General features: G+C 34.1%; 3 protein-coding genes across 5 annotated transcripts in view; 2 read left to right on the top strand and 1 right to left on the bottom strand.

Annotated features, from left to right (window-relative positions):
• Positions 1 to 4,468: 4,468 nt before the first annotated feature.
• On the bottom strand, positions 4,469 to 14,063 carry LOC142346065 (sodium-dependent glucose transporter 1A-like). Of its 3 annotated transcripts, none has more exons than XM_075398562.1 (2): positions 13,735 to 14,063; positions 4,469 to 6,169 (listed from the first exon to the last, which is right to left on the bottom strand). In XM_075398562.1, the coding sequence occupies exons 1-2, from the start codon at positions 13,759 to 13,761 to the stop codon at positions 4,562 to 4,564; spliced, it is 1,635 nt and encodes a 544-aa protein (XP_075254677.1). In that variant the 5' UTR covers positions 13,762 to 14,063; the 3' UTR covers positions 4,469 to 4,561. The 3 variants fall into 3 exon arrangements, with proteins under 3 accessions (XP_075254677.1, XP_075254676.1, XP_075254675.1); XM_075398561.1 differs by lacking the exon at positions 13,735 to 14,063 and adding an exon at positions 10,937 to 11,256; XM_075398560.1 differs by lacking the exon at positions 13,735 to 14,063 and adding an exon at positions 8,806 to 9,185.
• A 132-nt stretch (positions 14,064 to 14,195) lies between these two features.
• Positions 14,196 to 16,303, top strand: LOC142345629 (hepatocyte nuclear factor 4-gamma-like). Its single transcript, XM_075397785.1, has one exon. It carries the CDS (start codon positions 14,504 to 14,506, stop codon positions 16,226 to 16,228), a length of 1,725 nt encoding a protein of 574 aa, XP_075253900.1. The 5' UTR covers positions 14,196 to 14,503; the 3' UTR covers positions 16,229 to 16,303.
• A 2,546-nt stretch (positions 16,304 to 18,849) lies between these two features.
• Positions 18,850 to 25,931, top strand: part of LOC142346064 (Kv channel-interacting protein 4-like) — a 35,035-nt gene continuing 27,953 nt past the window's right edge. The window contains exon 1 of the mRNA XM_075398557.1: positions 18,850 to 19,065. Within this exon, the coding sequence (XP_075254672.1) occupies positions 19,023 to 19,065 (43 nt within the window). The 5' untranslated portion in view covers positions 18,850 to 19,022. The remainder of the gene's footprint in view (positions 19,066 to 25,931) is intronic.

Genomic DNA, 25,931 nt, shown 5'->3' with positions numbered 1-25,931 from the left:
CAATTACCACTGTTTCTAGAGAAGGGCATTAGGACCTGTCCTTCTTCATTTTTTAAAGCGGCTAAAATGAACAACAAAAAAAACAAACAAAATTTCAATTGAAACTTGCCAGAAAACGCTGCCAAAACCCTCGAGCCATATTTTGTCCCTCAAAATATATTCGATTGCGCCTTCATCAAACAGCTATAAAGTAGTACGTGTCCATTCATTAGTAAGACTAGGTAACAAGTAGACAAAAAAGCGAAGTGCTAAAGTATGAAATAATTTCAATTTTTTTTTCGAAGAAAAATTACATTCAATGTCATAAAAGGCATTAATTACAAACAGAACTATTTGAATAGGGTCGTTTATTCAAAAAAAGGAAGCCCTCGAGACCTGCAGTTACCCAGAATATTTCTCGCATCTACAAAAAGAACGTCAAATAAGACAAAAAATCAAACTAATTTACATTTTTGTGAAAAACCGGTGTCGAAGCCACTAAGGTCATAACAAATTCATTAAAAAAAAAGATTTTGGGACACCAATCCCTTTTATTCACTTGACACCCATAATGTCATATTTGACCTGTAATGAAATAACGAGATTAGCTAACAAAAAGAAACATAAAAAGAACAAAATTGCGAAGTTAAAAAGTTTTTTTTTTTTAATTTTGGAAAACGATTGTTTTCAAAGTCATGAAAGCCATCAGCTATTTACTAATATCAGAATATCGGTTCTTCTATTCTTCCACGAAAAGCCAATGAAAGTTATCACTATGCAGGAAATTTCATACGACCGAAACGACAAAGTATAAATGACAGTTAAAAACAAAATTAAAAAATTCAATTGATTTCTTCAAGAAAGAGGCGTCGAGGCCGTTAAAACGATTATGTATATCATTCAGGATTTCAATATGTTCAATTGTGCTTTATTTTTAACGCTAATAATGTGACAAGAGAACTGTCAATAATGTGATAATGTGACAAAATTCGGAAACGTGAAAAACTGGCAAATATCGAAACAAACAAAAATCTGAAATCTTGTAGTATCAAAGCCAGAAAACAATAACTTCAGGCTTAAAACTGCAACCGAGAAGAAATGTTAAATCAGTAGAAAGAAGAAGCATTCTTTTTTTGCAGACACTAAGCTGGAAGTTGAACAAATTAAGAAAAAAATAGAGGAAAACTTAATTAAGCCATTATTTATTGAAAAGTCAATTATTTTTAAAAGAAACGACCATAAACTTTCAAGTTAAAATTTAAATGGATTAGCTTGGAGCTTTTTAGTAAGCAAACTGGTTGGACCTATCACTCCTGAGCATTGATTCGATATGTTCTGTTTTTTATTTTTAAAGAAAGGGTCCTTTTTTTTTAACAAAAAAGACCGACTGATTACAACCCGATTTCTTTGGGTGGTAGCAGTCCAAGAATGGCCCAAAACAAGCCCTGCTATTGCTTTTTGTCCGTTAGGAACATTTGATTTTCGAATGTTGCAGATATAGATAATTTGTTAGTTGAAAACTCAAAATAAGTTCTGCATTTTTGATAATCAACGAGTAAAGTTAGCAAAAAAGGCAAAGTTTTAACTACAGAGCACTCTCAGCGTACTCTGAAGTAGAAATAGCCCCCCTCTGAGTCTACAAAGATTGTATGAGTGTTGTTTGGAGGTGTACTGTCGGCAAACTTAATCAAAACGGACTAAAGTAGCTTATTTCGTGCTGTTTTTGTTGAAAAAGGCTAAATTTTGAAATATTTATCCACATTTTTTGACCAAAAAAATTAAATCAAAACAATGAACAATGCTTGTTCGTCTTCAAAAATAAAATCAACGACACTATTCTTAAAAATTATAACAAATTTTAGCAAAATTGACGAAAATTTAGGCAAAAATTCCGGAAAATGTGAATAAAAACAACGGGAATTCACTCTACTTCTCTGAAGTTCTCAGAAGAAATTCAAAATAAGAAAAGCCGAGAAGATTTTTTATATTTAAAAATAAAATCAACAACAAGTTTTTAAAAAATGTTGACAAATTTTAGCAAAATTGGCGAAATTTTGGTCAAAAATTAGCGAAAATTCCGTAAAATGTGAATAAAAATCAACGGAATTCACACTATTTTCACAAAACTTTAAACCTCGATAACTCCCTGTAGAAAACGAAAATTAAAAAAATCTTTTTAATTCCATATTCTACGCTGGACGAGCTTTCTAATGATACCACTCTCAACTCTCTACGATGAATGTATCGATCGGCGAAAATTCACTGAACAAAAAAAAAAAAACCCATTTGAGTATATAGTTCCTCCCCCCTCAAGAGGGTCGGAACAATTATTTCAATGACCTCCTTGATTGGTAAAATATGCCTTTCAATGTTGAGCAAAGGAAAACAAATCATAGCTATGCATATGTCAGTAGAAAAAAATCTTGAATTTAGTTTTTCTAACTCTTGCCGCATTAAGTTTATAAAACCGGAAGAACAATGCTTGATTTTTTTAATATTCTTTTAACATAGCACAATTTAACTCCCAAGATTGAATTGTCGACCTTATGAAAAATTTGATAAAGTTGGGGGAGATTAATTGCCCTGTCAATTCCGTGGTCGTGCCTTCACGTAACTTTGATCCAAAACTTTTTTATATGTCGCCCCACGGTTTTTCGTAGCCACTATTGGTCAAACATGTTCTTTTCATTCACGATATTGGTCGACTACAGTCTCTTCACAAGTCGACACACGGTGTTTTCACGGCCAAAGTAGGTCGACTACTATCTCTCCATGTCATAATTCGCGCGACCATATCCCGGTCCTTGTTTGAATTCTCATTTTCTTTTGATTGATCTGGTAATTAGGTAAAACTAAAAAAAAATTCCATGAAAATAGATATACGAAATTTTGCTAGCAACATCCAACAAAATTATTCTAACATGAGAGAGTTAATTAGATGATTGCCAAAAATTCTACGTTGTTCTCAAGCTAGGGGACCATAAAGCCACATTTGTTGATCAACTGATACCAGACAGGGTATTTTTGCCCGCTCTTCTGCTAACTTAAGAAAACTCGAGACTCTTTATGAGAAGTTTTCAGGCATTGCAGGAATGAAAAATGTTTTCACAAAATTTTATTTGTGCAGAATCTTCATTGCTTACTGCAGCAGAAGGCAAAACAAAAACTATGACTAATTTATTTGCAAAATTACATGTTTACTAATGACCAACAACAGTGATTTCTTCAATTGATCCACCGGTCGACCCAAGGTCATTTCACACCCAGACGCGGTCGAATTATTAGGCAATGCAGCCAACCAAAATTCGTTCCTCGGGCATTTTTGTCAGATAGTTTGCTCAAATTTTTAGATTCATGGGTATATTAGACGAGTATTTGAGGCACCCGAAGACATAACTAAAGCACCAATTGCACCGAAATCTTATTTTAAAGAAATTTTTATCTTTATTGAAACCAGGTTTGTCTATTCTATTCTTTGCTGATGTTAAACAGCTTCCTGGTCAGGTTGAAAACTACTACATTTGAGAAAATTAATTCCCAGTGTTGAGATTCTATCTCTTTTTGGGTCAATTCTGGTCGTCTATTCGCAGACCCGAACTGTTATCGGTCAACACAAGGTCGACTCTGATGTTCATCGGTCGATACTCTGGCATTTATCGGTCCACACGTATGGTCAACCATTGCCAGTCGACAGCGACCATTGAAATTAACAGTCTTTTGTTTTGATATCGGCCAAACATGCTCTTTTTTTATATCCAATATACCATGGTGTTTTTCAGAATCGACATCTCAACTAGGGTCATTCATTTGTCAACTAACGACAGACAAAAGCAATTATGCCGACGAGTGTTGTGACTTTAAGTTTGTTATTTACTATTTTACCAGTGGCTAGACAGTTCATAGTTCAACAAATTCTTGTAATCTGAATTTGGATGAACAAACTTTTTATCCGCCCTGTTCTCTATAATTTTCTAGTCGACATCAGTTTTCTTTTTCCACAGATAACGAATCAAATGATTTTTTTAGAATGACCTATTTTTTTGGGTTAAAATTTACTTTCTGAAATTGAATTTTAGAATAAAAACATTTATAACTGGGTTTCAAATATAACTGTCAAGGTTCGTCAAAATATCTACATTATTATTCTGCCACTAAGGTTGATGATCCTGGCCAATATTACCTCAGATAGCAATTTCTGTAGACTTGTTCGACCTTTCATGAATTCGAGCAACTGTCCGGACCCTGTAAGCCCCAATATGCGCTCAAGCTGGGTCTGATCAGAGGTCATTTGGGCTGAGGTTATGGCCTCGGCAAGTATCATGACAATATAGCGGCAAAGATAAAACCCATAATTTTTAATGCTGTCAAGATTCGTTCCTCTGGTTTTTCTCAAATGCTCTCACTTATTTCAGATAATCGGACAAAATTTATGCAGATATCTTCTCTCAGTATCGATTCAATTTCAATATTCGCCGGCTGGTGAAAACCAAAATATTAAATTAATTTAATTCATTATACAGCAAAAAAAATCAATATTGATTAGTATAAAATCTTAATAACTATTAGTTATAAACAGCTTTAGTTAAGCCGTCGTGTCGTTGTCGCTATTCTTCTGCTGTTCACAAGAACTGATCAAAATACTTCGTCTTTTCATCATAGGCGCTGAAGTTGGGGTTGAACTCGGAACAGGGTTTAACTTTTTCCCTCTTTTATGGGCAATTTTCACGCAGATGAAAGTCAAGGGTATTAACATAACACTAATTGTCGTAACGGTATACATTAGGACCATTGGCTCCATTTCGAACAGTTTGCCGATTATAAATGGCGCTACAGTTTCGCCGATAGCGGCTCCAAGCATATAAACGGCCGCAATTTTACCCGAAACGTCTATGTACATATTGGTATACGAAATTGCGGCTGGGCCTAGCGAGGCCATGAAAAACCCATAAACTATGATACATAACCAGATTACAAACTCATATTCTTGGACGAAAAAGCTCATAGGCAAAGCGCTGAGAACAATTCCGACTAAATCGACTATGATAATTTTTAAATCGCTAATTGCGCCGGCGTAAAAACAAGCTATAAGTCTGGCAAGAATAAACGAACTCCAAAAAACGGTAGACAAAACCGCGCCTTTTGACTGTGACATTTTCAATTTTGATTCGACACAAAAAGTTGTCAAATAACTGTCAAATGACAAAATAGAACCGAAATACAAGAATAAAATTACAGTTCCGGTAAAAATGAACTTTGCTTTAAAAAGGCGATCCTTTCGGATTGCTTTTGGGCTCAGTTCGAACTCCAAGGCTTCGGTTTCTTGCTCACTGTTATCGCTCACCGATTCGGGTTTTGGAGAACAAATATAAGCGAACAACGCTATAACCACTATCGTGCAGAGATAAATGCCTATAGTCATATAAGCTAGCTCGATTTCGGACGATTGCAAGTCATTAACAGTTTGAGCCTCTGAAAAATGTCTTCTCATTCGTGACATTCCGTTTGAATCAGTAAACAAACTTGAACCGTTTTCGGGCGCAAAAGTTGTCGAAAATATTTCGTCCGAGGTTGGCGTTTTTTCAACAGCTTTGCCCAAAAATGGTTGAACAATTAAGGGGCCAATAGCGCAACCGATAGCCATGAAAAAATGTAAACCCTGCATCGGCCGTGAACTTTTAATTCCCCAAAGGTCAAGGAGGGTCACATTGCAGCCTATTTCAAGGGCTCTGATACTGGTACCCCTTAGAAAGAAACAAATACACATTGACCATACGTTAGGCCAGTGAGGTATGGACACAGTAACCATAGCAGTTATGACTGTTACAACCATAAGAAACACCATTTTTGGAACTATGTCCATAAGGAGCCCACCGGCTATGGTCCCAACGATAAAACCCAAACCCTGGGTCGTGTATATTACGGATATTTCACTCACGCTTGCGTCCAGTTTGTATGCCAGGTCTAAAAGAGTGGGTCCGACTACCGTATGCATGGATCCCATGCCTAACATAACGCAGTACAGAATAATTGTGTGAACTATTTTTGAGAAATTGCGATGTTTCCATGTTCGGTCTGCAAAACTTGAACTCAGACTCTTTTCTTGCAATTCTGTCGATTTGTCGCTAACAGTTTTATTTTTGAGTAGTTGTGTTGTTTGATCCGGTTCTGTTTCCTTGTCTTTGATGTTCTCCTGAAACAATTGTTGCAGGTTGTTTTTTACTTTTGGGAAGAAAACCCCAAATTTATTAACCTCAAAAACCAGTTTGATGATAAGATTTCACGTCAGTTTTTTTTAAAAAGCTTTACAAACCGTCAGCAGACTCAATTTTTGTAGAAGGGAAGGTATTTTCATTTTAAATATTTTCCAACAAACAAGATCCGATTATTATTGCTTGCGACAACGTTTGAAAATTGGGAAAACCCTTGAATATGACACAATCCAGGGAAAAACAGAATTTTCACTGGTCTTACATGGATTATTAAACAAACAAAGCAAGTGTGGAGAGCATTGAAACAACGATTCTTATTAATCAAAATGCTCGTCATTATTTGTTTTTCAACTTTCCGCTCTATCCTATGTCTGACTGGTTTTTGAAACTTGTAAATCAATGGTTTCAAACAGGTAAATTTTACAAGTACTGAACCTTGGTAACTGGCTTGTTTTTCACAACACAAGATATACTTCTTCTGTTAATAATTATTGGCCTTTTTATAAGCATGCCGGCTTATAAAGAGATATTTGGGAGGCTGCTGTTTATAAAAATTTGCTCACTTTTTTAGTATATTAAAAAACTCAAATCAGTGCAAAATTGGATTTAGAGACAACTGATACTACTTTTGTAAAAACCGAAAAATATACTTTCCTTAGCTTCACAAAAAAAAGTTGCCTCAGTGTACACCCATTGACCTAAATTATACTTCTGACACAGTTAACCATGGAATATTACTCAGTAGGTGCAACAGCTACGGCTTGAAGTGTACAATAGCGAATTAAGAAAACGCGCTCTATTCTTTTTTAAAAGGATCTGCATATAATAAACTGAAAATTTTCTTTCGCAATAATTTTCCTGTATCACTTGTGAAGTTTTCCATTTCTAAAGTCTTTACAGTAAATAATAATAAAATTAAAAAAAAACTGCACCTTTAAATTGGACTTTGCTTTTAATGTTGCAGTATTGCACAATTTGATAAATTAGTCATTGCTGGTCAACTGCTTGTAAGCAGAAATGTGAAATGAGATTGTATAACTGTTCATCGAAACCTTCCAAAGCAGTTATAATTAATTTTCAATAATGGGTTTAATGTTATTTCATTAAAAAACATACAAATAAATTGCTTGCTTTTAACATTTAACATAATGAAGAAACATTTTTTTTTGCAATTGAGCCATTCATGCAACTAGTTAGTACTTTTTTCAAAAAAAAAGAAAGAAATTGAGCAAATTCGAACTCCATATTTCTAGCGGAATAATAAGTTCTTTGAAATGTATTGTCTAAATAGCATTGTCTAAATTGCTTTTAACATTTAACATAATGAAGAAACAATATTTTTTTGCAATTGAGCCATTCGTGCAACTAGTTAGTACTTTTTTTCAAATAAAAAAGAATGAAATTGAGCAAATTCGAACTCAAAATTGTTAGCTGAATAATATGTTCTCTGAAACGTATTGTCTAAATAGCATTCATGATCTCATGAATTTACTGAATTTCAGCCGTAATATCATTGTGTTAAAAATGTTTTGATGAAGTCCACTAATTTTTGATGAATTTTATACCGCGAACTCATTATTAATTAATAGACCAAAAGAATTGAAGTTGTTATGTTATGTTTTTCTACACTACTGGGCATGCTTTCAGATTCAAGCAGTTCTCACATTTTACAGAGGTAATTGTTGTTCTAATTGGAGCATGTCAAGAAGTATTTGGGAGACTTTAACTTAATGTTATCCTTGTTTGACCGGTAAACTGTGGGACAAAAGAAATGAAACTATGGATAATTCTACATTTTAAGTTTTTCTTAGCAATTAGTGCACGTTGTTTCCTCAAAAAAAATCTCTTTTTCATAAGCAATGTAATGAAATTAGTCAAAAAAACAGTCTGTTAATCAAAAGGTGACGTAGAAGATCATTTGGAGAAGAATTCACAGAACTACAATTCAGATAATTTTTGAAGTACAAAAGAAGAAGCCAGAAGTATATCGAAATTTACCTCTTCGCTTATTCTCGTAGTTTTTTTTCAGAAAACGCTATTTGGAACACTTCGGAATTTACATATTAAGACTTTAAATAAGTATTTAATTGTGTTTTATGTATTTTATCATATAATTTTGAAATTAGATGACAAAAACGTCTTCTTCAAATGTTTGCAAGAAATTGAAGGCTTTGCAAATTCAACGCTAGCTAATTTTTCGTGATTTTAACCAATTTTTAAAAAATTTTCGTTTTGCAAACTCATGCAAATATAAGTATTGGATAGGTATTGTTTTTGCATAAGCCATAGTGTATTTCCCAACGCTCACTTAGTTTTTCTTAATTAAATTTTTGTTATCCGGATAAAGAGCCAATAGATCAGATATTTTTTTCATTTTTAGACCCCTAAAAGTGATATACGCATTCGTATTTGGAACAGAAGCGAAAAACTTCGAGCGTGTGGTTTATTTGGTTCATAATTAAGATTAAAAAACAACATAAATGTTTCAAAAAGCAGTTATTTTTAAAAGCTTGCTGATGCAATATGTTGTTATCGCCTTTATCCAAAATTGTATATGCTGTAAAAACAATGATAACTTAACACCTTTTAGAGAAAGAATTGCTTATTTATCACATACCTTTTCAACTGCTAAATGAATATTTTGAGCACTGTTCGTTTCAGGAATATCCCCATTTTCCTCTTTTGAGCCCAATTTTTTCTCAAACTGCACTTCCATGGGGTTTATAATTTTGATAAACTTCGTTAAGTTAAACCAAAAACGTTAACTTAATCAGCTGCAAACTAACATTCGTGAACAAAGCAATTTATCTGAGACAGATTACGTAAAAAGAATATTTTTTTCGAGTCAGTTGAGTCACTATTTTATTACAATAACAATTGGTGATTTGCTATCATATGTGCAGATTTTGAAAATTTTTGAACAAAAAAAACAGCTTACTATTTTTATTTACACAATGGTAATAAGCATACAGTTTTAACAAAACTGCTAAAAAGTTATTTATTTTTTCGAGCTGGAATTCAAAGTATGCACGATTGTAAAATGTGTTAGATTGATTTTGTCACTTTTGAAGCTCTACAATAGACTTGAGTTTCAATTTTTAATGCATAGCCATGAATGAAACACGGTACCATAGTTGGTCTTTTTGACGTCAGTGGTATACGTGTGTCTCATATTTACATTTTTACTCTATGATTGTTTGTTTACATGTGATTGTAAACTCGTGTCAAACAATGCGAACAATTTAAGCCAGTTAAGTTTTAAAAAAAATGCTATGATGTTATTTTTTTTCAAAATCGAGCGCCAGGATTACTCGGAGCGAAAAATTAAATGTAATTTTCTGCAGTTCTCTTTGGGAAAGAATGCTTGTCAGCTTTAGCAGCTCGAAGCTTTTTTATTGTCGAATTTGTATGTAAAACAATTGAAGAAGTTGGATTTAAGATTAGCAGACACAAATTTGTAATTCACAGGAGAAAAAAAAACGAGCTTTCCGATACCCGCTTTCCGGAATTTTCTTGCGGAATAAATTTGTACATCTGGTCATCAGGGTAACTCAAATAATTTTCCGTCCTTTGTGTTTGATTAGCGTTAGCAGTTGTTTCTAACCAACGGGTATAGAAGGACCACCTAAAGCCCTGGTCATAGACAATTTTTGAGACAGTGAAGAAACTTGTGCCGACAAACTAATTAGTATTATTTCTGCTTCTAATGCGCTAGTACTCAAATGGCGCTTTTGTTGAAAGAGCTCAATATGGAAAGACGTTGTTTGATCAATAGTGGATTGAAAAAGTCCACAGTTAAGCTACGCAAAAATCAATGGCAGGCCGTTACTAAGGTTCTCTACAATTTAGTTTGGTACAAAAAAAACCAACAAAAATTTGGTACAAAACGTCAATCAGGTTATTCATTATTGGTTGAAAGGATTTTGATTTCTATGCCAACTTTTTAATTGGCCAATTTGACTTTGGGGTGATTTTTAAGTCCGAGACTTCTTGCGTTTTAACAGATAGAAATAGCTCTCTGGTTCTCAATTAGTGCAAACAACAGTTGAAATCATCCGTAGGCAGTTAACTGCTATAAATAAGCTGAAATGTGTGCCTATATTGTTTTCATTCTGTTTAATTTAAATCTTTGATTTTTGCTCCAAAACTAATTATTTTTTTTCTCTGAAGTTCATTATAAATGCTAAAATTTCGGTTCGCGGCAAATCCTTTTAATTAATATCAGTTCAGTTCGAGTCATAAATGGAATCACTCTCGCTACCTTCTTGGAAAAATTTGAAATATTTCTGCTTTCACTCCCAAACTTTTCAGAAATTGAAGTCTTTGGCAAAATAACACAAATAAATTTTTTCGTGACGCCAACTAATTTTTAAAATATTTTTTATTTTTTTCACTGCAACTTTAGTTATTGTTTCTGCATAGGCCAGAGTGTACTTTCCAACGCTCAAATTTTTTTCTTAAATAAATTTTTGTTATTCCGAGAATTTGCCAATAGATCAGATTTTTTTTTCATTTTTTCTTTTTTTCGATTCTAAAAATTGATACATGCATTCCGTATTAAAAACATATGCGAAATTTATTTTAATAATAATTAAATTCAAAAAATACATAACGTTTCAAAAAGCAGTAAATTTCAAAAGCTTGCTGATGCAGTATATTGTTATCGCCTTCACGCTTAAGTGTACTTGCTGTAAAAACAATGATAACTTAACACCTTTTAGAGAAAGAACTGTTTATTTATCACATACCTTTTCAACTGCTAAATGAATATTTTGGACACTGTTCGTTTCAGAAATATCCCCATTTTCCTCTTTTGAGCCCAACTTTTTCTCAAATTGCACTTCCATGGGGTTTATAATTTTGATAAACTTCGCTGAGTCAAACCAGAAAAGTTAACTTAATCAGCTGCAAACTAACATTCGTGAACAAAGCAATTTATCTGAGACAGGTTTCGTAAAAAGAATAACTTTTCGAGTCAGTTGAGTCACTATTTTATTACAATAACAATTGGTGATTTGCTATCATATATGCAGATTTTGAAAATTTTTGAACAAAAAAACAGCTTACTATTTTTATTTACACAATGGTAATAAGCATACAGTTTGGGGTGATTTTTAAGTCCGAGACTTCTTGCGTTTTAACAGATAGAAGTAGCTCTCTGGTTCTCAATTAGTGCAAACAACAGTTGAAATCATCCGTAGGCAGTTAACTGCTATAAATAAGCTGAAATGTGTGCCTATATTGTTTGCATTCTGTTTAATTTAAATCTTTGATTTTTGCTCCAAAACTAATTATTTTTTTTCTCTGAAGTTCATTATAAATGCTAAAACTTCGGTTCGCGGCAAATCCTTTTAATTAATATCAGTTCAGTTCGAGTCATAAATGGAATCACTCTCGCTACCTTCTTGGAAAAATTTGAAATATTTCTGCTTTCACTCCCAAACTTTTCTTGCCACCAATTTACGATCCAAACAACGAGACATAAAACTTAAAGAGCCCCTCTCATTGAGTGTGACGACAAACACTCATCAGTATTCACTGTACCCGCTCATTGGGTGACGCAAAATTCTGACAAAGATTCCCCTCCTAACTGGTGAGACAAAGCTTCAAAAGTTACTTCGCGTTTCATATGTGCCTATAATCTTGCGTTTCTTGCACTCAGCATGATTATGGACCCGCGAATTGCTGTAAAAGAGATTTATTGAAATAAAGTACTGAAAGCTGCAGCTAAAACCACAGACTGCAAACTTCTGTTATCAGTCAGAATTGCCATATGTTTGAGGTTCTTACGAACTGTTTCTGGAAATCTCCCAACGGGCTCGAGGCTAAAGGAATGAACTGAATTCCAGCTTCGCTACGTTTTGGGCGTACTGTTTGTACTTTCGTCTTCAGCAGCTGACATTGCGAAACCTTTCTTCCCCGCCGCATTTGCGAAAAACTTTGTTGCAATGGAGACGGGACCGTAACATCCAATGCAACAGGCTGACTCGCCCTCCATACCGATAAGGTTATGTCGCCCGTTCTGGAGTCGTTTTCGGGTAGTAAACTCTCTGCTTACAGATGGGAGAGAAATGGGCTCCCAAGCAAGTTGCTATAATTCTCTCTAGTACACGATCATGACAAGCAGTCAGATTATCCCGGCCAATGCATGACTTTCTCATTACATCTAGGGTCCCAATAAATGTTTGAATGATTTTCAGTGAACCCTAACAAGCGTTTTCGAAGTCTCTGAGTGAATGAACCTTGTATTGAAGGAAGTTATAGACCCTCTCCGACAAATCCGGCCGGAATACCTCTCGTCCCCATGTTGAAGTTGGATGTATTAGAATAGTGATCTATTTTGTCTTGGCCCCAAGCTTGTTGGCCTTATACATTTTACGCCCCCCAGGCGCACGAGCTATTTTTTACATAGTAGCGTGCTTTGTAACATTATATAATATGTAACTTGGGGGCGAAAAATACAGTGGGGGCAAACCAGAATAGACCCCAGAATAGAACACTCTCCAGTCGTTTGCGAGCAATTCATCCAAAAGAATCAATGTTCCTTTTTAACAAAACAATCGGGCTTTAGTTCAAAACGGAGTTGCTTGCTCAATAATTTTGGAATAATTTTGATAATCATGGTGCTAAGCTCGAATTTTGTGAATTTGGATGCGATAAGTTGTCTTGGTAAGAATGGATTTTTCTTCCTCTTTCAGCACCATCCCCATCAAGATCAATTATCACTACAAAAATGAGTTAAATAGTGACCTTTCAACAGAAATCTAAAAATAGAGTAGTAATTGACACGACAGCAAAAGGTAGACCCAAAATACTTTCTGCAGTGACGACACAAAGAAAAATAAATTTAGTTCAAATGTTTCTCATCCCAAGGAAAAAATTTTTGTGATAGAACATTAAGTTTCAACGTTGAAACGTATCCAACGTTTCACAAGGAACTTGTTTGTCTGCTATGGAGCTTCGGAACTACTGAATTCTTTTCTGATAAAAACTCACAAGATGATTTCTTAATGCCGTCTAAATTGAAAACGGGTTTTGCAAAAACCATCCTTTTAAATATCATGAAATGTTATTTGGACCAGTAAGCCACGTAATCACGCATTATCCGCAGGAATCGCGAGGGTCCTGTTCTCCAAATTCAATTCTGGGAAAGGGTTATGTATACTCGGCTAATTTGCGCTGATGCTCTTGTCTTGAATTTAAAAAATCTCGGCAAAATTGATAAACTGAACTAATCAATTGTATTTTTTTTAGAAAAAATAGTCGCTTCTGTTCTATTTTTGGTAAATATTGTGGATAAGATAGGTTGTGACATTATTCTGACAATGCACATTACCGAGTTTTCTTGTAACACTCACGCTCACGTATTTTAGGAACCCAAAAATTTTTTGAAATTCAAAATCAGGGTTATATACTTTAAATTAGATTTGTATAAGTGCACATTGATGTAAAAAAAACGCCAATATAATGAAAAATTTGATCACCAAGGAAAAAAATATTAAGTTTTTTTTCTCTTCCAAACCCTTAGAATGGAAGTTTTACTTACATAAGATTTGTATCGATTTGTATACATCTTCTGTTTCTGTGAATCTGCTTTTGCTAGTTGGCGTAACCAAACTACAGTTGTATAATTTGCAAACAGTAATAATGACTTTTGCGAATTCAAATCCTTGCTCGATATTTGTAAAACTGGCCGAGTTTAAGATTTGATTTGTCATCACTAATTCCAGTTATTGTAGAGGTTAAAATGGCTAGATTAATAACGAAAGCATATTATACAAATTAGTTATAATATTGGTTAAGTTTACTTGAGATTTGGTTAAAGCTTTCGCAACATCGAACAACTGCGAAGGCTCCAACGTTTTATGTGTTGATAAATGGAATTCGAGCTATGGCCGGGGCTGTGTATCTTTTCATAACTTTGATAGGATGCAAATATTTGATCTATTCTGAAAGACAAACTTAGAATCAGATATAACCTTTCACATTTACAAAATCTGGGCTAGGTTATAGTTTTAGATTCATTACTTGATGTATAAAGTCACATTTAATAACACATCAAATATATATCAGAGCAATAATTCTGATGGCTAATTTCTACTTTACATTCTAACGGGGTGAAATTTGAACTTTTAATTTGTTATATATACACGCACCTTTGACCCTTAAATTCTAGGAAAAATTAACCAAAATTCTGATCGAAATATCTGACGTCACATAACGTCTAACATCAACTTCTTAAACTTCAAAATTTTGACTTATGTAAACTTCGCAACTTGTTTAATCAATTTACAGAAATCTAAGAAATTTTAAACATGTCTGAGCAATTTGGCGATCGGCAAAAATTCGAATTCCGTTCGAGTTTGACCATGCCGGGAAATACAGTTGAACCAAGCATTCATACCTCAACCAATCAGAATTTGCCATCACTTGACGAAACTGTTCACGCCGAGGAGTTGGTGCCCATGGACCGGTTCGATCCCGGGTCGAGTCAATTGATCGGGTTCAAATCTCATGCAAACTCTTTGTGTTTAATTTGCGGGGATAAATCAACGGGAAAGCATTACGGGGCGTCGAGCTGCGACGGTTGCAAAGGGTTTTTTCGTCGGAGTATCCGGAAAGCGAATAATTATGTTTGTCGGTGGGATAGAAAATGCGTTATTGATAAAGACAAGCGAAATCAGTGCCGATACTGTCGTTTGAATAAATGTTACCAATATGGCATGAAAAAGGAAGCGGTCCAGAACGAACGCGATCGGATTTCTTACCAAAACCGACCAACCGATGCTTTTGGAAACGATATTTGGATACCCCCTCCGCCGACACCTTTAACCTCAATTGGACAACCCAATAGTGTAAGGATGTTGCCACCACCACCCCCTCCGCCACCGATAAGAGTTACAGTAACCGAGCTGATAAACTCGGAAAAAAGTCCTTTGATTCCATTGGTTGCCGAATCAAGCTTACGTAATCTGAGTTCGTTAACAGAATTGTGTGAGTCGATGAACCAACAATTAAAGGCTCTGGTCGAATGGGCAAAAACACTACAAGTTTTTATGGTGGGCAACTTGGACGATCAAGTTTCGCTCTTAAGAGCGAGTGCTGGCGAGCAACTGATCTTAGGAGTCGCAAAGCGATCAGTTTACTCGACCAGAAACAACAGCTTGGTTTTGGGAAATAATTACTTACTCAGCGCCGACACTGGAACCTTATACCCGGAAATGGTTTCTATTGTCTCAGCTGTGATGTCGGATATTGTGGAACCCATGCGTGATATGAAATTGGAACCCGCTGAATTTGTTCTGATAAAAGCGATCATATTTTTTGACCCTCTCGCGAGAAACTTGACAGACGCGAAACGAATCAAAGCTGTAAGATGCGACTTGTACGAACAACTTGAGCGCACGATTTCTGACAAGTTTCAGGGCTGTAGCTCAACTACGCGATTTGCTGAAATTCTCGCACTTCAAGCGCCTTTGTCAAAATTGGCGTTCAAAATGAAAGATCAACTTAAACATTCTATAATGAGCGGGTCGGTAAAAATCGATAAACTTTTGAGCGAAATGTTGCTTCAAGAAGAGTATGCTTATTCGTCCATTGACACTCCTAATGTTACAATGGTACCTAATGGAACAACCACCAAAACTGAAAACGTCTTTTTTGGACCCAATGACGATATGGGCGAGCCATACCCGGGCTCTGCCCCGTTCGAAAACAATTCGTATTTTTCGCTCAATGCGGGATCCGAACCTGGGCCTCTGGCCTGGAACATGAAAGATATCGACTACTTGGCGAACTACATTGGAACGACCAGGAATCCTTTGGATGTTCAATCCGCAAATCAACCTAATAATTTTGGCGGCAATCCACTTCGACCAATGTCGGCTTTGGAACCTTCGGTGAGTTCTCTGCCATCGAGTTCCGGGAATTCTTTCAACGCTAACTTGTGGGGTAATCAGTTTCCTTTGCCCCCCGATTCGTCAGCTAATGCCAGTTCTGAAATGAGTAATGGACAAAATGGTTGTGCCAAATATTCTTGACATTTTTGTCTTTCGATTTTTTATATCATGCACTGGTCATTATTACAATTTGAGTTTACAATTATTTATGGAATATTCAACTTCATTAAGTTTTAAGGAAACTTTCTCCTACCACACTATTTTGAGTACAAAGTTCTCTTAAATGATAACTAATTGAAACAACAATCAGTCCTTTTTGTCCAAAATCACCAACGTGAGTACTTATCCGAAAAGGATTGAGATGAAACAGGAAATTCAACTTTCGGAATCAATATTTCATATTTCTTAATTTTAACAAATTTGAAAAAATCAGCTGGTCGGGGAAGACCACGAGTCAGTAAAAAGCACTTCATAACTTTGTCATTATAATAAGTTTTTGATTCTACATTTCAGATTCAAATTGGACAAGCGCATCAGTTGGTTCAAGTTTTATTGAGAAAAACGCTTTTGAAATTGAACTTAAGGTAAATTGAAAAATCTAGCTATTTCAATTCATTTATGCAGGTAAAAGTTTTGGTAAAACTTGTTTCTTTTAATTTGCTTCTGAAAAATATTGTACAGCAGAGATTCAGAAATGATCTCAAATGATTCTAATTTGTATAAATTTTGAATGTGTTTCAATAGTAAGTATTTTGTTTAATTGCTCTCAGACGATTTTTGCAGCAGTTATATTTGTCCTGTGGTTTTTTCAATGCTTCGGTCGTCTAGTGCTTTTAAGTTTTTGTCTCCATAAACAGGATAAACAGGTAAAACCCAGAGAGCAATGTTGCTGAGCTGTTCTCCTATAGATCTACTGGTCTCTCTGGGTGAACAGTTCATAGAAGCGGCTCAGATGACAAAATCATGGTATAAATTGCAGTTTCAGTGGTTCGGCCCCCTCTATCTCATTCCATGGCCCCTACCCACTTGTCCCCCCTTCAACCCCCGTTCTTCCTAGCCCAGTCACAACCCCTCCTCTAATCCACCTCGTAATCTCACTCCAACCCTAACTTTACATGCCCAACCCCTGACCCTGCTTCAACCACCCCCCCCCCCCCCACCGCCCCTAATGCTAGCTTCACTAAGCCCGAGTTGGCTTCAAAGCAAATAATTAGCATCAGATTGAAAAATTTTACGACTGGAACCCTCGCTCTAAACAATTTCAAAATCAAAGCCAAGTTATGCAATCTTTGAATCAATTTTAAAACAAAGTAATCTTATTCAATTTTTTGTGTAAGTATGTCAAAACAAGCAGTAGCTCAAAAGACAAAAATTCAACCAGTTTTTCTTTCGTGAAGCCTCTCAATTTGTATTCCCCCTTATAGTAATTCAGCATAGAACTTTTTTAATGAACATAATAACGTTAATTTTTGTCGTATCAATGAGTGTTTCAACTAAAAGAGATAAAATCAACTAAAAGGTTAAGTGAATTTCTTGATAAACACATCGCTCCAAGCATGAAATGAGATCACATACATACAGTATATTGATTTCTCTTTTCTCTCTCCCAGCAATAAAGAAGTAATATACAGCAAATTCTTACTTCCCAAGAGTTAGAAAAGTGATAATGTTGTGTAGTAGCGTCAGAGCGTTCATATTTTTGTTGTTTTGGTCCTAAATATAGCAATTTTTTGATGAAAAGAGTTGCAAGCTGAGTGCTTTTTATCTACACCATGTAATTTTCCCATACTTTTTCTACTGAGACGAGATACCGTATTTTTCGGTTTCATGAAAATTGAGTTTATTTACCCCGCAGTTCAGAGTAACAATTTCGTCTACTCATTGTCAGAATTTTAGCAACCTAAAACAAAAATGCATTGTCAAAACTCTTTATTTTCAAAATTACAAACGGAGATATCTACTGCATTTTTCTGAGTCGTTAACTCTCAAAAAATGCAGTAGGCTTATCTTTTTGTGATTTTTAAAATCCATAATTTTGACAATGCATTCAGTCTCCAGCGTGCTGAAATTTTGTCCACGAGAAGACGAAATTGTAAACCTGTAAGTTTGGCTAAATGACATCAAGTTTCACAAATTAGAAAAACACGATAGATCCTCGAATACTTAAAGGGAAGCTAGAAAGCAGGTACTTTGATCGTTGCGAATTCGATCGTTGTTTTGGACCTCGCACAACAGCTCGTTCATGTTGGCTCAAAATTTCTCCCTTGATTTTTGTTGGTTCGGATCAACAGCATTATGAAATATTTTATGTGTTCCAATTCAAGTGCTGAAATTCAAGTTGAAAACGACAATAAAATTTTGGTCGGGGTTTATCTTTCGAAGCATTTAACTCCTCAACCTAGTTTCGTGTTCGGAATTTTATGATACGATTTTGTTCGACATTTGATTACTTTATTGGAGACATGAAAACTACATGTTTCCATTTCAGTTCAAATCTTTCGAGATTGTAGCCTGTGTGAAAATTTAGTTTCCAAGCTTTTGATATCTGTCTTTGTTTAGACTACGACGCATGACTGATCAAATAACCCCTCGTAGGGATTAAGTAAACAAAAACAAAACGGAAGCAAAATTTGGTTCTAACAGCACGCTAACCGTCAAGCTGCGTGAACAAAATAGGTGGGCAAATTTCAGAGAAACAAAACCAAGCAAAACCCGTTCGTGATAACAATGAATGGAAAGTAAAGAAAACGTACATGCATTTCTGAAAGCAAACTAAATTTCTGAGAACGGATTTCTGCAACAAATTGTAACCATAAGCTGAACCACATTTTATTAGATCAAGTTTCGGGGTATATTTCTAGTTCAGCATATTTATCGATTTAATTAGAACACCCAGCTAGTATCTGTTTAAATTTTATCCAGTTTTGTTGAAGCCATGAGCAAATCTGAAAGTGGAAATATCGAAACTGATAGCCAAGGTAAGATTAATTGTTTCACTTTTTTGTTCTAGCCCCGAATTTCCGTGAGGGGGGGGGGGGGGGGGTTACATCAGGGGAATTTTTTAGCTAAGAAGTCTCTGGCCTGATCGATTTCTTAATTTTACTCTTTATTTTAATTTTACATAGCAAAAAAAGTGGTTTCGATTAACAAAATTAATTCCCAATCGATTATTTTAGAAGCTTATTTTTTCCCAATCGGTTATTTTTTCCTTTTTGTTCGTGTCAGTTACATACATAATTCAAATAATAACTAGTATTGGCTTCTCTTGGTTATTTGTACAATTCAATGTATTTAAGTTACATTGGGGCGCTGATCAATTCGATTTTTTTTTCACTTTTTGTTGTCAATGGAAAATCAAAATGGAGAACGGATTTCTGTCACAATGAAGTAATCTTTTTCTACAAGCAAAATCTACAGGCGAAAACGTTTTTTTTTTGAGGTCAAGAGGGAGAAAACAGCATTTGAATAATTTCTCAGTTTTAAGATAATGTTTTTTCAAGTCCTCGTACCCTTTCTTTTCGCAAAAATTTTTCATAAACTCTAGTGCTTTTAATAGGTCATATGTATACAGCATTGTTTCATAGTTGAATATTTGAAAACAACGACTTATGTTTTTGATGAATTTGAAAGCGTTTTTTTTTTTTAAATTATTTTTTAAGTAATTTTTTCATTGGGTAGTTTTTTGTCACCCTGTCATTTAATGTCCATAAATACAGCTCTCAGCACCTTTTAATGAGGTTAAATCAAGCTTATGAATGGTTTCATTTCATATCTAACGTTTTTAACTTTTTTTTGAAACCAAGTACTTTTTTTTCAACCTTCAGTGCTTTTATGATCTTTACCCCCTTTTTGAAGCGCTTTTTGTCAGGACCATCAGCATCGTTAATGGCCGTTCTCCTTAGATCTCTAATCAGGCCTACTTCACGAAAAACTAATGAATACTTTATGCTTCCATGTAGTTTTTATAAATTGTTTTCTTCCACATAGTTTTCGTAATTTACAGGTCACAATGGCTCTGTAATTAGGCATGAGTGAGTTTATTCAATTGCTTAAGCTTTCATCAAACCGTTTTACCGACTTGGCACTATTCATTTGCAAATGAAACCACTTTTGTGTTATGTTTTGAATGCCTGTTATTTGCTGTCTTGTCACTTAGTCTTTCTAAAGGTTTTCTCAACTTTTTTGTTGTTTTAAGCCAGTGGTTTGACTTTTCTTACCCAATTTGACTTCAAATCTAAAAAAAACATTGCCAATTCCTGTAATACACATAAAAATATAATGGAATTGGTACAGCTAAAATGTACAGTTAAAAATAAATTAAATTAGTTATTTAAAGAATTGGTCCTTACATTATTAAAAACACACTTGAAATTGTTTTACACAAATTTATACAGCGTGAATATATACAGTAAAACTAAAATTAAAACCGAATGCTTTTAATGTATTCCAAAATTAAAATCCAATGCTCGAATTAAAAATTAAAGTCAAACGCCTAAAATCAAATGATTTCAATCTTGTTTATGACTTCAAAATCTCTTCAATATCTATTTCTGGTTAAACAATCAACCAAATTAAGCAGAGTCTCAAAAATTTCCATATAAAAATGTGCAGACCATGCGTTTGTGATTTAAAACTTTGGCATATTCTCAAATAAAGATCGACATATACACCAAGTAAGTCAATGCCAGTCTCATTAGTTTTTCTTTCAATAGATTGAACAGAAATTGAAAAATTGTTCCGACCCCTCTCTGAGGGGGGAGGAACTATATACTCAAAAGGGTTTTTTTATCAGACAATTTTGGCCGATCGATATAATAATCGTAGAGAGTTGTTAGTGAAATCATTAGAAAGCCCGTCCAGCGTAGAATATGGAGTTCAAAAGATTTTTAAATTTTTGCTTTTTATAGGGAGTTATTGAGATTTAAAATTTTCTGAATATTAGACGTAATTTAGCTGTTTTTTTTTATATTTTTGACCAAATTGTCGTCAATATTGCTACAGTATAATGCGATTGTTTATTGTCGTGTAAATGATTATTTCTCTAAAGATAGAAGAGGGTTGTTGAATAGTTGGATTCGAGTTTTGTTGGCTAGAATTTATGCCAAATTTTTCAAAATTCAGACTTTTTTCATCGGAAAAATGGCTTTTTAGCCCATTTGCTTTAAATTCGCTGGATGGAGACACCTTTAAGCTGCCACCGTATTCTTCCTAATCTCAAAAAAGAAATATTTGTACTCCCGTTGGCTTTAACAGTCTTCTGGAATTATAATTTTGCCAATTTTTTCATATTTAAAGTCGATAATAATACAAAATGCATTAATTAGTTTTGTAACTGAAAAATTTTGTATTGAATTGATCTATTTCGCACCATTTCAACAATGGAGTGTTTTGTTAGACGCTCAGAATTATCTGGGCTGATCTTGATCTAACCATAAATCCTTATAATAAAAATTTCTTAGATTTTAATGGGGTGCGACCTATTTTTTCATAACATTTCCGCTGTGTAAACATTTTTTATGTAAATAACGGACAAGAATTTCAAATCAGAGCGCAGTTAATGACAGATACTGTTTACAATGAACGAGACCCATCGAGGTTATATTATGGTTTCAGATTTAACTCATGGTTTTTATTGCTCTGACCAATTGTTTTCGTAAAAATTTTATGGACTTCTTGCGTTTTTTTTTCACTTCTTATGGTTTTTGTAGTTCAATGTCTTAGCTTCACCAATCAAAGATCCGGTTAATCTTTAGAAGGTATAAAAGAACCTGGATATTTTTTCAGTTGTTATCTAATGTCTGTTAAGACTTTGAATATATTCTTTTTAAGAAAATGTCGGTGAAATTATGAACTTTGCCAATATCTTTTTTCTTATTTCTCTCAACTTTGGGCGCCGTCTCAGTAAAAATAAACAAAAATCGACTTCCTGTGATGTGTAAATTAATGTCGGTAACAATTTTTTATTCAACTAATGGTTTCTTTATTTTGGTACTACGCAATTTTCATTTTTCTTTTATTTATCATTATTGCATTTTTATGAGTTCATTTTGTTTCCTTGTCAAACTATCACACTATTGACAACTCCAATTATAGGAAGGCAACGATGGAAAAGATTGCATCTGGATATATTAATTGTTTTTGTTGAATAGTTTATGCTTTTTGCGCTGTGTTACAGTTATCTCGCAAAACTTTTGCCTAAGTTTCTCTTTCTTTTCGATGTTTTACGCCACATACCCAATAACGATAGTACTTAATTGCTTCCCCAAGACGTAGAAACCAACCGAGTTGAAGATTTCCGTTTGTAGCTGTTTGTTTTAACGACTTTCAAATTAAATTTTTAAAAAATGGTTTTTTTTCATCTTTCTATTTTTGCTTTTGTTTTTGTCACCATGTAACTCAATCTCACTCATTAGAAGTCTTTTTTACTTTGGTTGGTTCAAATCTTTTTTTAAAAAGTTTTTCGGTCGAATTGTAGCTCAGACTCTGTAAAAACAGGTTACAACTCGTTTCCAGTGAGTTATAATTTATAAAGGTTTTAACTTCAAACATTTGTTTCTCGGCTTTGTTACTATTGTTACTACAAGATTTCATAAAATGTTAGATTTTAGCAAATTTGAAAGAGTTTTTGGTTTATTTTTCAATCATAACAATAGTCGTTGGTCCTATTGGCTTAAAGTTTCCGCTATCGAACATTGGATAACGACATGTCTCAATTGCTTGCTATGTAGATAAAATGAACATTTTAGTGGTTTCAGTTGATATCTGCTCACAATAATAACTGAAATAAATTGTTTTCAAAAATGGAAAAGTATTTTGATCTTCGTACCTATTTGCTCTTTTTATCTAACTGTTAACCTGTCGCATTGGGGACAGGTCGCATATCTTTTCTAGTGTAGATGATAAGTTATTGATGCGAGTTTGATTTTGTTATGATTTTTTTATTATAGATTTGGTCATTATATTTTTTTATTGATTTTATTATAGTTTCGGTCATAGATAATGTTGGTGGCTTGACTTTTGTTTTCATTCTTTTTAGTAGTCATATTATCAACAACTTTCATCGGCGCTCTGGCGTGGCAATTTTGTATTTCATTGGTTGTTTATTCAACGATTCAAGTTTTTACTTTGTTTCCTCAAACAACAAGAATCCTGATTCCCGATTTCAATATCCATTCATTTTTCAAACCGCACAAGAAAGACTAACGTCATGCAAAAAACAAAGCGCCATGATTATCCAGCTCGCTTCACTCCAATTTAATATATTTAGGTTTTTGCATTCTCAAATAAGATTCTTCAAGTTTGCTCAAAAAATTTAACAAATGCTTGGCTGAGAACCAATACAAATTGCAGCTACAAATGAGAGAAGAACACAATTTTGGCCACAAAGCGTAAGAATATAACAAAAAATTAGCGAATGCATTTGTAAACGAATGACCGATGGCCAAAACAAAATCATGGAAAGCAACTTATGGTACAATTTGAATAGGGAAAAGGACAATGTCCGAAAAAAAATGTTATTCCATTTTCCATCTATTGCAACGTCGATTTTCAAATTGTTGAAATGGAGCAAAGCACAATAGATAGGAAAAAACAAGAAAATGAACAGAAAAAATCTGACAGAAAATCTTAAATTTATCCAAAAAAATAGAGACAATAGTATTTTGTAAAGAAAAATTAAAGAAAACAACAAAAAAACAACTAAAAGAGAAGTTTTTTGAAAACTAGTGCCGTCAAAATTAAAGAAAACGGATCTTCGTAATAAAACACAGCGGGAGTAAAAAATCAACTACCATTTCACGGTATTTAAAACTTTGAAATAGCAAACATCCTCTCAGCTCTCAAGTATTTTTTGGATGAAAATGACAACAGCGCAACTAAATGGTAACAAAAGAAAGCAAGTTTTTATAAATTAAAGGGTCTCAATAAACCATAAAGTTCTAGTCAGAAAAAAACCAGGTACAGATGAAATCTCTCAGGCACGAAAACAGCAGAAGAAATCTAATGACAACTTTTACTTTTTCGAATAAAGAGCTGGAAAGGAAACGGACAAATTTTAAAACTCAAGGGTGTGCTTAAGCCAGTATCGAGATGAATATCTTGAGATGAAAATCAAATCCAGACATCCAGAAATTCATTTCCATCAACTGGAAAGTATCTGGAAGATGATATTGAAGAGACTAATGTCTCCACGAAAAGGTTATACTCAAAAAGTACTTACATTTTTCAATCGTTAACGATTTTAAAGATCGGAAGTGCAAAAAGGATTGCTTTGAGACAAAATGAGAGTGAAATATTGGCTCTCTAAAGAGCGCAAAAACCTTTTCATTTACATGCACCAGTAGTAAGAACACCAGAAAAAGAAAAAGGAGAAAAAAGTACACACAGGAAAGACCACACTACATTATTTCGAGGCCACAGTATCAAAATTTATTGTCTCAAAATATTAAATAATGTCACTTTTGCTTCAATAGAAAGCCCGTTGGCATCCCTCATTGTAACGATTTATAAATAAGAAGACAAAAATAATAAAAAATAGAGGCAAAACTCAAAATTTTACTAAATTTAACAGAAACAGAGTTATGATGTCATAAAAAACTTTGGAATCCAACGCCTATAAAATTTCAATTATGTTTCCATAAAAAACCATTTCTCGTCACGCTGACCAATTTTATTAATCAGACCTCAAAACGTATAAAGAAATACAGGAAGAGCTTAAAGACTGTTAATTTTTTACAAGACCATAAATCATAAAAGAAATTAAGCTGTACAAAGCAAACTTTATATACGGATAGCTATGCTTTCTAAACTATCGATGTGATTTTTCTTACATAAAAATACGAGACAAGACAACCAAAGAATTACAACAAATACCAGTATAACTTTAAAAAAAAACAACCAATGTTATCTGAAAACATATAGAGTCAGTGTCATGAAGAAATTTTGCTGTTGGCATGAAAACAACCGAACGACTCACAGAATGGCATGCATAAACCAAAAGAAGACATGTTTTAGTCTTCAAAGTGTGTGCAAAAAACCAAGCGAAAACCTGCTTAAACAACAGCCAAACAGCCAAACTGCCGCTCTTGAAAAAATAATATTGATCGAAAACTATTTTGAGCAAATTTTCACTCTCAGCGTCAAAAGCAAATTGAAGAAAATTTTGGCCTTTTGAAGTACTCATTCTTTTAGTCCGCTTGCTATTCATAATCACTTCTCCAACTCTCATCATTGATGTTAAAAGGTCGCAAAAACCGAAAAAATAGATGGCTCCAAATTAATCTAACCACTTTATAATTAAAAATCTGCAAAGGCCTTGCGATTGGTCAAACGGTTACCCGGTTGAACTGTACCGGAAAAATGATCAAAACTATTTTTGAATCTCAAATGTTCAAAAAATGTTGAAGCTATAACTTGTCGAAAAAGCCGCAATTAAAAAATTCTTTTGATTTTTCAATTGTACGCCTAGTTCGTTTTCCAATATCCACTAAAATCTTTCTATAATAAAAGATCGATCACTCAAACTGCCTAAACAAAAAGGAAGCAAAATTTAACACATAGTTCTTGCACCCACTAAACGGATCCGGAACAATAAATGCCCAAAGGCGGAAGATATAAGAAGGTACGCGAAATCCGATTTGAAATGCCCTGTCCCTTGTTTTTACATTTCAAAGTGCAACTCAATTACTCGTTTGTAAACATTTGTTTAAAATTTTACGCATTTCTTTAATGTGGAAACTCGGCTCTGGTAACGTAACGTTAATTGCCTATATTATAACATCAAAAATGTTCTGAATTATCGAAACAAGTGTGATCAAATGATGTTGAACATATAAATTTTTGATAT

This window comes from Convolutriloba macropyga, chromosome 9, assembly GCF_964194025.1.
Source record: "Convolutriloba macropyga chromosome 9, txConMacr16.3, whole genome shotgun sequence".
Classification (NCBI taxonomy): domain Eukaryota; kingdom Metazoa; phylum Xenacoelomorpha; order Acoela; family Convolutidae; genus Convolutriloba; species Convolutriloba macropyga.
This window is presented reverse-complemented; position numbering and strand designations above follow the sequence as displayed.